Below are 12,811 nucleotides of genomic sequence, written 5' to 3'. Positions count from 1 at the left end.
AAATGACGTTGATTCGATATCGATTCTCAAAAGCCGCGAATCGATCTTTTCTGGGATTTATTTCCGCACACATTTAAAGCAAGATCTGATTAACGTGAATCTTATCATTAGTCTTCTCCACTAGATGTCACCCTTATTTACCTTGCGCGATGTTACAACAGAAAGCCTGTCATTCATTCAGCGCTTATCATGGACATATGCATGATTCGCAATGCTCAGGTGAAATGCTATAGTAATACTATAAATCTGCGGAAGCATTTGATATCATGCATAAGGCGCCATGATTTCCGCAATGAATGAATGGCGGATGGTGCGGCGCACTTTTTTGTTTACTACACACATACTAAAGCGCGGCTGACGCTCGCGGTGTTTTCAGCTTCTGCCGTCTCACTATATGATGATATGAACACGAATGTCATCTCCAGCTGCTCTGAGAGTCACTTCATTAACATTTACTGTTTCATTTGAGAAAACTACCATCATATCACATACACAGCAGCTGCAAGTTCTTCACGGCAACCCGTCAAAATAAAAGTTTAGTTTAACGTTCTACTGTCAGAATATATTACTATTTAGCAGTCTTAAGACTCAATGCTACTACTGCTAATAAATATTAATAAATATTTATTTTTAAAGGAATAATCACATCTGTTTTCTTTTTCATTTTAACAGTAAACCTTAACCACTTTTTGCCAAAAACTAAAAGGGTTTAATTTTCATTTGATTAGGATAAATTAAATTAATGTTTTATGCCTTCAACTGATTACCAGAAAAATTAAGAACATTTTATAGGGCCCTATTATTGTTTAAAAAAGGACCCTATACAAAAAAAAGAATAGGTTTGAAATACAGGCATGTGGTTCTTAATTTCTTTTTATTAATTCACCATTTGTAAACTGATGTTTACTGTTAATTTTTTAGAAATATCAATAGCATTTATATTAAAACTATATTCACTGAATGTAATAAAAAAAAACAAGAATCGAATCGAATCGAATCGAGAGCTTGCGTATCGAAATCGAATCGAATCGAATCGGGACATCTGAATCGATACCCAGCCCTAACCAAAAATGACAGAGTAGTCTATTTTATGTTTCAGCTGTTTGATTGCGCCGGTGCCTCACGCGTACACTATATATGCCACTGCATTCATTGGAATGAATGGAATTGGAATGAATTCACCAGTCCACTGTGGCATATTTTTGCTCATTATGATATTTTTCAGTCTGAAGGTATTTTTCAGGTGAACTTTTGAAAATGTGTTTTTTAAAACTATACCACTATCGTCTCTGTGTAAAGTGCAAAAATGCGAATTTGTGAGAACGCGGTGATGTCACGCAAATGTATTACGTGTTCGCGTAGTGTTTTTTTCACAAAGTGACATTGCCAACTACTGGCCTGGCATGAATAATACAGCATTTTAAGTCATTTTTGCAGATCAGTGTGAACAGGGATCGTTTTGACAGCGTTGTTATCTGTACGTTAAAAAACGAAAAGGAAAAATTTAGCACATTGACTTTTCATGAAATTAACAGAATTTTAAAATGTATAAAGTTTTCCTCCATTTGCACAAATATAACAGCGTTAATTCAAAATTTAATCTTGAAAAACAAATAAAAATGTAATGAATTGAAATGCATAGTTTGAACCTTGAACCCAAATGATTTCAACTTGCCAGCTCTTTTTTTGCAACCAAAGTGTAAATTAGAGATGCTCTCGTACTCAAAATTGGTGAGACAGAGAAATCACATCAATATTCAAAATGTGGCTCAGCTCTATTTCATTCCTATCTGTAGAGGATTAAAGACAATATTTTGAGAAATGTCTCAGTCAGTGGTTTCCAATGTTCTTTTGTAAGAGTGAAATAAAAAGAAAAGAATATTTAGTCATAAGCAGGTTTGGAGCGACAAGATGGTAAATAAATGATGACAGAATTGACATCTTTGAGTGAACTATCCTTTTAAAGATAGTCTATGTAGGTTGACCGAAATTAGATATTTTAATCTGTGGTTACTTGTCTTTTTTATCACATTTTCCATCCACATTAAAGTTGTTTTTCATACCCTGATCACGTTCCTGAGATATCAAGCTGGGCGTTGCATAAGCATCGCTCGGCTACACGTGATTTACTAAACATTGTAATCTCACGTTTATGTGAATGAAGCGTCTGCAAAATTGTCTCAAGTGTAAGCGAGCGTCTGACCCGCTTTCTGTCTTTCCTGCTTCATATTCCAATTATATAAATGCAGTTTAAAGAAGGCACGGGGTAAATAAAATTAGGTTAGATCTTATCCTCGCCCACCCTTTGGATGTGACAGCTTGCACAGAAACACCTAATGCCTTTGATATAATCAGGAAAGAATACAAGCTTCCTTGTTTTCACCAAATGTAGGTTAGTATACATGTAAGGAGACGCGGCCATATAATCCAGGCATGTGTGCTGGAAAGTGGGAGGGTTCAGGGGAAACATCTGGTGCTTTTGTGGGGGAGCCTCACGTGCCTCACCTGCCGGGCTGAGCTTGCCTGCCACTGGGGTGACTGGGATTAGAACCCACAAGACCCAGTTTTCCCTTGACTTTCCCATAATGCTCAGCTCCTCGAACGCACATGCACACACCTGACAAGGATCAGCCCCAGCAAGGTGGAAAGGCAGGGGCTGGAGGAGCATATATAAAGATGTCTCACCGTGTTGACTTGTGTCTTTCACGCAGGGCCTTAGCCAAAGCAGAGGCAGCAGATACTGACGGCGCAGATTTACCAGGGCGGATGGTGAAGACACCCTCTCCCACAGCCATGGACGAGTCGCAAGAGGTGCCCGAGCTACCTGTGAGTACAGTGCACTTACTGACCAGTCAGGAATGAAGAAATGCTCGTGTTGCTGACAAAAAGAATTAAATTCTTATTTTTTGACATTGTGATATTATGTTAAAAAAGGAAAAGTGTATGTTTTCGGTGCTGTAACTGGACACTTTCTTTTCATAATGTAAATCACTTTTTAATCATTTTGATTACTTTTATAACATGTCACTCTGAACAGTGCTGCTGTCACTGCTTGAGATGTTATGCATTATTATGTTAAATGGTATCAGCTACTGTTAATCATTCAACACCGTGAGAGACATAACTCTTTTTTTTTTTTTTTTCTGTTGTTTTGATTGAATAGACAAAGAAAGCTCGACATGATCCAGAAGTGAGTCAGGAGGGTAATTCACGGTAGGTCCATCAAGGTGCATTTTATATTTTCATATATAGCTAGCTTGCATATAGGCTATAGCTTACTAGTTCAGGATTGGGCTGCTAGGATAAAGGGTGAAGATGCCATTATAAGTAGTACAGATCAAGGAACTGGATATAAGATTGTAATCTTGCTTTATTGCCGTTGTGCCCTTGAGGAAGGTGAAAAAATAAGGGGAAAGAACAAAGAGTGTCTTGTCAGAGTGAAGTATGATTTCCTTTTGGACAATTGCCAATCTTCAATCACACTTTATTATATTTTAGCAGAATGTCAGGACGTTTAAAAAAAGGCATTAGAAGGGCTGCAATCACTGCGTCTTTCAGCCACTCATGCAGAAGATTAAAGAAATTTTGAAGATGACAATTTTCAGACGTCATCTTAATGGCTTATTTTAAGAGCTGGGTTGAAAATATTGAATTCCAGGTTTTAATCAATCTTAATTTTAACAAACCAATATCAATTCTTAAATCCCAAGATCAGTCTTGTAGTGTTTTTTGTCATTATTATCTTTTTTTTTTATTTAATAAAACTAAAATAAACCATTTTTGTTAATGGACCTCCCATCCAATTGTTACTTTTGATATAAAATCGTTTTCATAAAATCTGCCTTATGAGTAGGGCAGCAACAAACGATTATTTTGATAGTCGATTAATCTAACGATTATTAGACCGGTTAATCGACTAATCATCGATTATTTCGCAGATTAATCAGTAGACATTTATTGATTATTCAGCTTTTGCAATTAGTTAAAATATTGAGTTATACATATTCTAACAAATAAATTAAGGTAATCACTTTTGAAAGTCATTATGTAATTACAGTTATACAAATAAATATATTTGGCACACAAAATGAGATGGTAGAGAAACTCTCTTATTCACCATTTAATTAGCTATACGAAAAAGTAGCTGAATAACACATCATTCTGCCTAAAATATCTTGCGCCACACTGGTCAAACCACATTATTGCAGGCTCTTACATTAGGTCATATGAGATCAAAGGACTACTCGACAACTAAAATATTTTTCGGAAAACATTTTTTGTCGATAATGTTGACTAATTGTTTCAGCCCTACTTATGAGCAATTTAAATTTACAATCCACTAGTTGAGAGAAAACTACTGGTTTGTACCACCAGAATAAATATTGAATTGAGATCTGAATTGAATCAAGAACTAGTGAATCAGAACCTGTTTTATATTTCAGATGTGTTGGCCTAGGGCTGCACGATAAATCGAAATGGAATCGAGATAGCGATTCGACAGAAGCTGCGATTGTCATGCGTATTTTTCAGTGAAGCACGGTTCTGTGATCAGCAGTAAATCTCCATCCAAAGGCCAGAGGGCGCTCTCGCGCTGAAACTCCATACGCCTCACAGAAGAAACCTAGGAAATGCCTATCGCTGCAGCTGAATAAACAGAAGATTCAACTGCTTTCATTGATGCAACGTGACTACTAAACACACGACTACGGCAATATACGGTTTATCTGAGTTCTTATTATAATTTTCATTAAAAGAGCCATCTGAAAGCCCGTGATGATAATTTTCTGCTGATTACAGAACCGGCATTACTATCAAAATGCGCATGACAATCGCATTCGATTAATCGTGCAGCCCTATGTTGGCCATTGTGATCACTGATGATTGTTGATGTGTTATGATACTTTAAGTGAAACACAGGACAGGGTTATAAAAGTTGTTATTTTGCAGAAGTGTGGCTGCTAATGACAGCAGTGACTCCCCTAACCGGAACGAATCGACAGCTCAGTCAGAGGTCAATTCATATCCACCATCATCTGTCACTCACTTGCACACGAGTAAGTAGCTTTCAAATTTTGTCTGAAATATAATATTATAATATATTTTAAATAAATACAATGTGGAAAACATACTCAATTAATTTTTACTGTTTTACATGTATTACACAATTTAAATCTACTTTGCAGTTATAAGTCTCTTGTTGAATTGATAGTTCCTCTGATTGAAACACTTTTTATGTTATTTTAAGTAGATATTGGATATTTTTTCAAAAGACTGTAGTGTCCCTACATGTTTTTGTGATGTGTAAACATAATGTAACCCCTCAATGTCTCCGGCAGTTCCTGGAGGTCCAGACCGGTCAAATCAAGAGTCGATATCAAGATCCCAGGGCTGTGACTCAGAAAATGCATATGACCACAATGGTAAGGCTTATTACTGTCATGCTCACATATATTTAAAGCGTAATACATTTGTAACAAAACATCCTACTTTTGTAAAAGCAGTGACGTGCAAAGACCTCACCACAACCACAGCCTCTGAATATACCTCACAGATCTACCAAGGAAGCAAGTAAGTACTAAAAGTTGTTTTAAAACGGGCTAGTATCTTTTAAAATACAGTCGATCATGGGTTGATGTAAAGGATCAATGTAAGTCGATATGGGATCTATGACCCTGTTTGCTTGTTTAATACACACTCCTGGCTGGTCTTAATGTGTATTTGCATAATACATTAATAAATGTTGTTTCAGTACATGATGTGGTTTGGATTTGAACTTTATTATGTCTAATTTTATTGTATATAATAATTTGTAGTCTTATTATATAGGAAAAAAAATTAACTTAAATGATTTTAGCAAATGGCTGCAATATAACAAAGAGTGAAAAATTTAAGGGGGTCTGAATACTTTCCGTACCCACTGTATATATGAAATATTGAAAGCACATTTTTTGCGTTAAACATATGAAAATTTGCTAAGTTATGTCAATTACACTATGAAGCCAAAAAAATTTTCCTCTCAAATAACATACTCTGATAAATTCATAAGACTGGAAACGCATATTAAAGAGTAGCAGTTTTGAATTCATGTTAACTTTAAGATGAGATAAATATCTAAATATCAAAGATCTTTCGTAGTATGGACTACACCTTTATTTGTTCAAGTCAAAGTAAATATGGCATCTTACCCAGACTAGACTAAGTCTATAGCAGTCTCCCTACGTTCAGCGGTGTTATTGAATGTTCAGCTAGTAACTCTCCTCCATTATTCTTCAGCACCGCATATGCCAGTCAAGTGGCTTTCCCTTCCCTGGGCCAGTCGACCATATACAGCAGCTTTCCTCAGTCCGGCCAGACGTACGGACTGCCACCATTTGGTCTGTGCTTCACCCAGTTGCTGTCTGTGCTTTAGTTCTTCTGAACACTTCACCCAAACTCATTCCACTTAACCCTCACCCTGCATTCTCTCTGTACGCTGGCAGTCAGATCAGTTCATGTCTCAATGTTACATCCTGTTCTTAACCTTCCTCTAATCACCTCTTTCATCTCTGCATCCCCTCTCTCCTCCACCCTTTGCCCTCTCCCGCTCCATCTATCCATGCATGGCCTCAGGCTCCATGTGGCCGGGCTTAAAGACAGAGTCGCGGCTGCCCGAGGCGCCCTCTGTTGGTCAGACGGGGTTTCTCAGCTTCAGCTCAGCCTATACCTCAACCCAACACAACCAGATCCACTACTCCTACCCCAGCCAAGGCAAGCCTGCTACCGCTCTCTCTGTGTGTCTCCACACGCTCTCTGCACCTCACAGCCTTAGCAATACGGGACCGCTGAGGAGAAAGACCTGCCAAAACCACTTCCATTAAAGGAACACTCCACTATTTTTGAAAATAGGCTCATTTAACCAACGTGACCACCTTACGCAGCGCTTGAAAATAGGTTTATTGGAAGTTACCTAGCTGGGGACTATTTTCAGGCACTGCGTAATATTGCAAATTTTCATTTTCCGTTGGTCTTAGTACACGATGTAACTACAGAAGAGTCAAGTTTTAAATAGGAAAAATATAAAAACTCTTTGGTCATTTTTGAGCGAGATGCTAACGGTCTAATCAGATTCAATGATCTATGCTAAGCTACAGCTAAAAGTGCTACCGCCAGACCCGGAGATCGGCTGAATGGATTCGAAAACGGTAAAACTCAACTGTTTAACTCTAGGGGAGTTGGAAAATGAGCCTATTTTCAAAAATAGTGGAGTGTTCCTTTAACGCTCATACAGCATTTCATTCGGTAATACTTACCATGATTGTACTTTTCGGTTGTTCGACATTCTGTATAATTGTTCTTCATCCCGCAATCAGGTTCCTGTTTCACTACATCCAGTGTGTACACTAACATCCCTCCAGCAACTGCTGTGACCACAACTACTGGCACACATCAGGTGAGTCCATCTGCAGTCAAAAGAGGAAGTCAGTCAGTATTTGAAAGGATGACATTACTAATATGAGGATGTTGTTCTCTGCTTTTGAATTAGATTGGATTCTACAGACTTTGAACTCTGATATGAGCAAAAATACAACAAAAGCATCATGTTCTTGATAGTGATATATGTTGCGATATGCTATTTTCTTATGGAGAGGTGATTCAGAAACATGAAAAAGAAAAGATTCTTAAATTTCAACCAGTTCTTTTATATCTCGACCAGTAAATTGTAAAAGACTAGGTTGTATGGCAGATAGAAAGGACAGCTTGAAACAGTCAGATTGCTTTGATGAACAATTTCAACTTCTTAATCTTAATTTGTTTCACTCCAGGAGTTTTCAAGTTACAACTCTCTTGGTCAGAGTCAGTTCTCGCAGTACTACGTTCCTCCTCCCAGTTACCTGTCGGCTGGGTTGCCCAGCAGTGATAGAGAAGGAGCAGGTGTAGTGGCACCTGAATATCCAGCCATTAAAACTGAAGGCAGTGCCTCAGCAAACCTGCCCAACACAACAGGTGTGTTAGCATTATCCCTCTGTAACTTCACAATAAACCTTCTCACTTATATAGAACTTTGTGAATATTATTAGTACTAGCATTTTCCCACCTACTGTAAATGGCTTAAAATAGTTTGTTTTCACAGCTAAAATTAGAATAAAATAAATGAAATTTCATATAAATCCACACACTACCATTCAAAAGTTAGTGGTCAGTATTTTTTTTTTGTCTTCTTTGTAGCAAAGCACGTTAAATGGACCAAAAATCACAGTAAAGACGTTACAATTTCTATGTTAAAAATGTTACAATTTCTATTTCAAATGAATGCAGTTTTTAACTTTCTATTCATCAAAGAATCCTGACAAAAATGTTTCCACAAAAAGTATATTAGAATGATTTCTGAAGACTGGAGTAATGGCTGCTGAAAATTCAGCTCTGCATCACAGGAATAAATATATTACAATAGAAAAGTTATTTTAAATATTGTAATAATGTTTCTTTCTTTTTAAACTATATTTTGAATAAATGTATGCAGCCTTGGTGAGCACAAGAGACTTTTTCAAAAACATTTTAAAATCTTACTGACCCCAGACTTTAGAATGATAGTGTATATATTATACTGCTATCATAAATTATACTAAAAATGGTAAATATTACTATATTAAAATGCATTTGGTTTAATTTAAGATGTAATTCAGATATAATTCATATAATTAATTTGAGTATTAATTGTTTCAATAGTAAGAGTTTAATAGTAATTTTAATAGTAACTGGGAGGAAAATTGTTGCCCTGTCCTGGACTAGATTATGTTGTTGTTATTGTGGATGCCCCTCTTCTGGCTCTCACTGCAGTTCATGTTTTTGCTCATTCCATCAGATGCATCCCCAGGTGTGACGATCCCAGCAGGTGTGGCTCTGCCTGCTGGGATGGCCCTCCCCACAGGAGCAGGGGACCAAGACGAGACCAACCGCAAAAACCCTCCTGGCAAAGCTAAAGGCAAAGCTAAGAAATCTGATGGTTCCCAATCCACAGACAATGACCTTGAGGTAAGGAAGCAACCTGGATAGTTTTAGCAACACTCTGAAGTCCAAAAAAGTATGCAAATGCAGGCACAAAGAAAAAATGCATTCAATTGAGCTTGCTCAACTAAACAGAGAGTCAGCTTTACAATTTTTTTATTTTGCTGAATGTTAAAATGGAGAGTAGAGTAATGAATTATTAGATGAGCATAATGCATTGGGCCAGTTGTAACAAACATAAGGAACTCTTTCTTTTCTCAGCGTGTCTTCTTGTGGGATCTGGATGAAACCATCATCATTTTCCACTCCCTTCTTACCGGCTCATTTGCACAGAAGTTTGGCAAGGTACAGCAAATTTATTTTACACACTGGCAGAAGTAATGCCTGTTTGTTTTTTTTCCCCCATTCTCACATTCTTGCTGTTTTCTGGGATGCTTTTGTTTTTTCAGGATCCAGCGGCAGTTCTCAATCTGGGTCTTCAGATAGAGGAGCTGATCTTTGAGCTTGCAGACACTCATCTCTTCTTCAACGATCTGGAGGTAAGCAGAGTGTAACAAAGTTCAGTTTGCTTTATGTTCATGTAAATAACATTCACCCCTCCTGTCAACACAGGAATGTGATCAGGTCCATGTTGATGATGTTGTCTCAGATGACAATGGGCAGGACTTGAGGTAATGAAACCAAGTCAGACTTTATGACGAGTTTTCCAGCAATGTTACAACTTACACTAGCAAATTGCTTTTCAATAACATCTCAAAACACACATATTGCTGTTACATTTACGACAAATGCTCTTCAGATGCTTAAAGCTCTAAGTAACTTATTTTGTTTAGTCTGTACATCTAATATTGATTATTCTGGTTTAGCAACTACAACTTCTCCAGCGATGGCTTCAGCGGGCCCAGTGCAGGCGGTGGTCCAGGGTCCACCACAGCGGTACAGGGAGGAGTGGAGTGGATGCGTAAGCTGGCCTTCAGATATCGCCGGCTCAAAGAGATCTACAATGGATTCAAAGGGAATGTGGGAGGTGAGAGCGTCTCTCTTATCTCTGCTCCAAACCATGCTGCATTTGCCCACAGGGTGGCGCTGTTACTGTACCATTATTACTTAGTCAAGTAGTAGTTCCCTGTCTTGCCTTCTGGCATACTTTTTCCTCCTATTTGGTTGATATCTAATCAAGAATACTGGACTGAAGTTCATGACTGCCTCATGTGTGCTGTCTGATTGAACTGACAGTAGTTATGCAGAAGAGGTGGTTCATTGTTCCAGCAAATTATAGCTTGTGCACAAGCCAACGCGTACATACATGACTTCAGAAGCATTCATGCACATACTTCAGGAGCAGTGGTACAGTGAGAATGAAGTCACACCAAGGACAATAATTATAAAGATGTAGTTTTCAAAATTGTTCTAAATTTAAAAGAAGAGCCCACACCACAATTATAACATTAATGGCACAGAAGAATTATATTGTTGGAATCACTTTCACAACAATTTTTTCCAGCTTTGACAGCCAGTCAGAATCCATCATGCCTTAAAGAGCTTGACAGATGGCATACCTATAGTGCATGCTTATAATAAACAAAACATTAATGTGCGTTTGTGTGGACACTAATATAGTTAGCATTGTAGTTGTCATTATCATTTTCGTTCTTGGTGTCTACAGGCCTTTAGCTGTGTATTCTCAGTTCATTTTTGGTCCAATGAAATGACTTGACATGCACTGATTACTGTTACTAATGCACACTAATGTTCAAAAGTTTAATGTCAGCAAGGTTTTTTTTTTTTTTTTTTTTTTTTTAAGAAATTAATACTTTAATTCCGCAAAGATGCATAAAAACTGATTGACAGTTGAAGTGAAAATTTATAATGTTACAAAATATTTCTACTTCAAATAAATGCTTGTCACTGGATCTTGAATCCTGAATTTAGCATATTGCTAAATAATACCATTATTTCATGAATAACTTAAGTAATTCATTTACTTAAGTTATTGAGTTTTTTTATCATCACTGTTTCATTCTGTGATCCTGCATGTGGAATATGAATGACAAATATTTATTGGCCTGTTTTGGACATGTTTCCTACAATGACGTTTTGCATCTAAAACATACAATACAGGCACTGATGCACAAATGTGCATTTGTACTAGGTGTCTAAACTATAAAAAATGAATAAACTATTATAAACTCGATTTACATTGTCATTTAGCAGACGCTTTTATCCAATAAAGGATGAAACTGGCTTGTTCTGTGGTCCACAATAGTGCTGCTCCAGATGGCAAGAAGAGATAATGAAGAGATGCTGATAATAATCAATGAATACTAAGGAAGTTTTAAAAAAGGAATCATATCATGTTCCCGCAACAACATTAGGTGAACATGTTCCTCCGGTCTTTAAAAAAATGATATTGAAAAAGAGTCAAAACCAACAGTGAGGAATGAACCACAGAATCTACATCTGGAATTTTGTCGTTGCTGAACATTGAACATTGCTGCTAGTTGTGTTGCATGGATAAACTAGCTATACAGACCAGGTCCAGCAGTATCTTTAAATTATATATATACAGTGGGTACGGAAAGTATTCAGACCCCCTTCAATTTTTCACTCTTTGTTATATTGCAGCCATTTGCTAAAATCATTTAAGTTAATTTTTTTTCCTCATTAATGTACACACAGCACCCCATATTGACAGAAAAACACAGAATTGTTGACATTTTTGCAGATTTATTAAAAAAGAAAAACTGAAATATCACATGGTCCTAAGTATTCCAATATAACAAAGAGTGAAAAATTTAAGGGGGTCTGAATACTTTCCGTACCCACTGTATATAATGTCATTTAATGCCAGCCTCATCTGCTGTCCTTGCAGGTCTGCTGAGCCCAATGAAGAGAGACCTACTGCTCAGGCTGTGCTCTGAGATCGAGACTGTTACAGATGCCTGGCTGAGCACTGCCCTCAAATCTCTCTTGCTCGTTCAGTCGAGGTGAGATCTGCCTCTGTTCCCTGAGCGTGCATGATTTAGAGGAAATCATCAGATCCGCCTTTAGGAATTAAACATTGTGTGTGATGTGCTGGAGCAACACGCCAAACAGGTTTCTCCTTCAGCTTTAATGTAGTGTACACGCTAACAAAGGACTGATTGTTTTGGTGTTTGTTCACAGGGGCAGATGTATAAATGTTCTGGTCACCACCACTCAGCTGGTTCCTGCATTAGCTAAAGTGCTTCTCTATGGCCTGGGTGACGTCTTTCCCATCGAGAATATCTACAGCGCCACTAAAATAGGTAATAGGTTTGGTTTATGAAAAATGAAATTTTAAACATTTGCTCACCCTCATGTCATTCCAAAACCAGATGTTGTGCAGAACACAAAAGGAGAATTTCTGAAGCGTGTTCACAGTGCTGTTTCCTATACAGTGACCAGGGGCTGCAAAAATATGACACAAACTAACTAGCTGTCAAAACCTAAAATAAACCTTTCCATAAATTTTTATTTGATAAAAAAAAAAACCTTTGGAATACATGGGTTGTGAAAATTAGGCATGACTAAAGACTAGGGCTGCAACCAACAATTATCTTGATTTCGATTAGTCAACAATTGTTAGAACAATAATTGACTAATCGTAGATTATTTCACCTATTAATCAGTTGGCTTTGATCGATTATTCAGCTTTTACAATTCATGAAACATACTGAGTTGTAATTCTAACTGAATGCAACACTGACACTATTACGTCATGTTTAATACTATAATGCTACTTGCTTTTGTATAAAGTGTTATAGGGATGTAACGATTACCGGTTTGACGATAAATCATGATAAAA

The 12,811-nt window shown here is 37.2% G+C and overlaps 1 protein-coding gene across 2 annotated transcripts in view; it reads left to right on the top strand.

The window, feature by feature from the left end:
- LOC107672865 (eyes absent homolog 3-like) overlaps positions 1-12,811 on the top strand; it is a 22,660-nt gene that overhangs the window by 4,255 nt on the left and 5,594 nt on the right. Inside the window, exons 2-17 of one of the 2 annotated variants that reach the window (XM_016466241.1) lie at positions 2,712-2,826; positions 3,164-3,213; positions 4,948-5,054; positions 5,337-5,420; positions 5,502-5,568; positions 6,274-6,374; positions 6,610-6,747; positions 7,350-7,429; positions 7,803-7,983; positions 8,843-9,012; positions 9,247-9,330; positions 9,435-9,524; positions 9,598-9,656; positions 9,852-10,012; positions 11,858-11,972; positions 12,151-12,272. In XM_016466241.1, coding sequence (XP_016321727.1) covers positions 2,767-2,826; positions 3,164-3,213; positions 4,948-5,054; positions 5,337-5,420; positions 5,502-5,568; positions 6,274-6,374; positions 6,610-6,747; positions 7,350-7,429; positions 7,803-7,983; positions 8,843-9,012; positions 9,247-9,330; positions 9,435-9,524; positions 9,598-9,656; positions 9,852-10,012; positions 11,858-11,972; positions 12,151-12,272 — 1,669 coding nt within the window. In that variant the 5' untranslated portion in view covers positions 2,712-2,766. Of the gene's footprint in view, positions 1-2,711; positions 2,827-3,163; positions 3,214-4,947; positions 5,055-5,336; positions 5,421-5,498; positions 5,569-6,273; positions 6,375-6,609; positions 6,748-7,349; positions 7,430-7,802; positions 7,984-8,842; positions 9,013-9,246; positions 9,331-9,434; positions 9,525-9,597; positions 9,657-9,851; positions 10,013-11,857; positions 11,973-12,150; positions 12,273-12,811 lie in introns of both variants that reach the window. The other variant, XM_016466240.1, reaches the window with a different exon arrangement.

Source organism: Sinocyclocheilus anshuiensis, unplaced genomic scaffold (assembly GCF_001515605.1).
Source record: "Sinocyclocheilus anshuiensis isolate Anshui unplaced genomic scaffold, SAMN03320099.WGS_v1.1 scaffold132, whole genome shotgun sequence".
NCBI classification, from domain to species: domain Eukaryota; kingdom Metazoa; phylum Chordata; class Actinopteri; order Cypriniformes; family Cyprinidae; genus Sinocyclocheilus; species Sinocyclocheilus anshuiensis.
The sequence above is the reverse complement of the archived record's forward strand: the minus strand, read 5'-3'. Positions and strand labels throughout refer to the sequence as shown.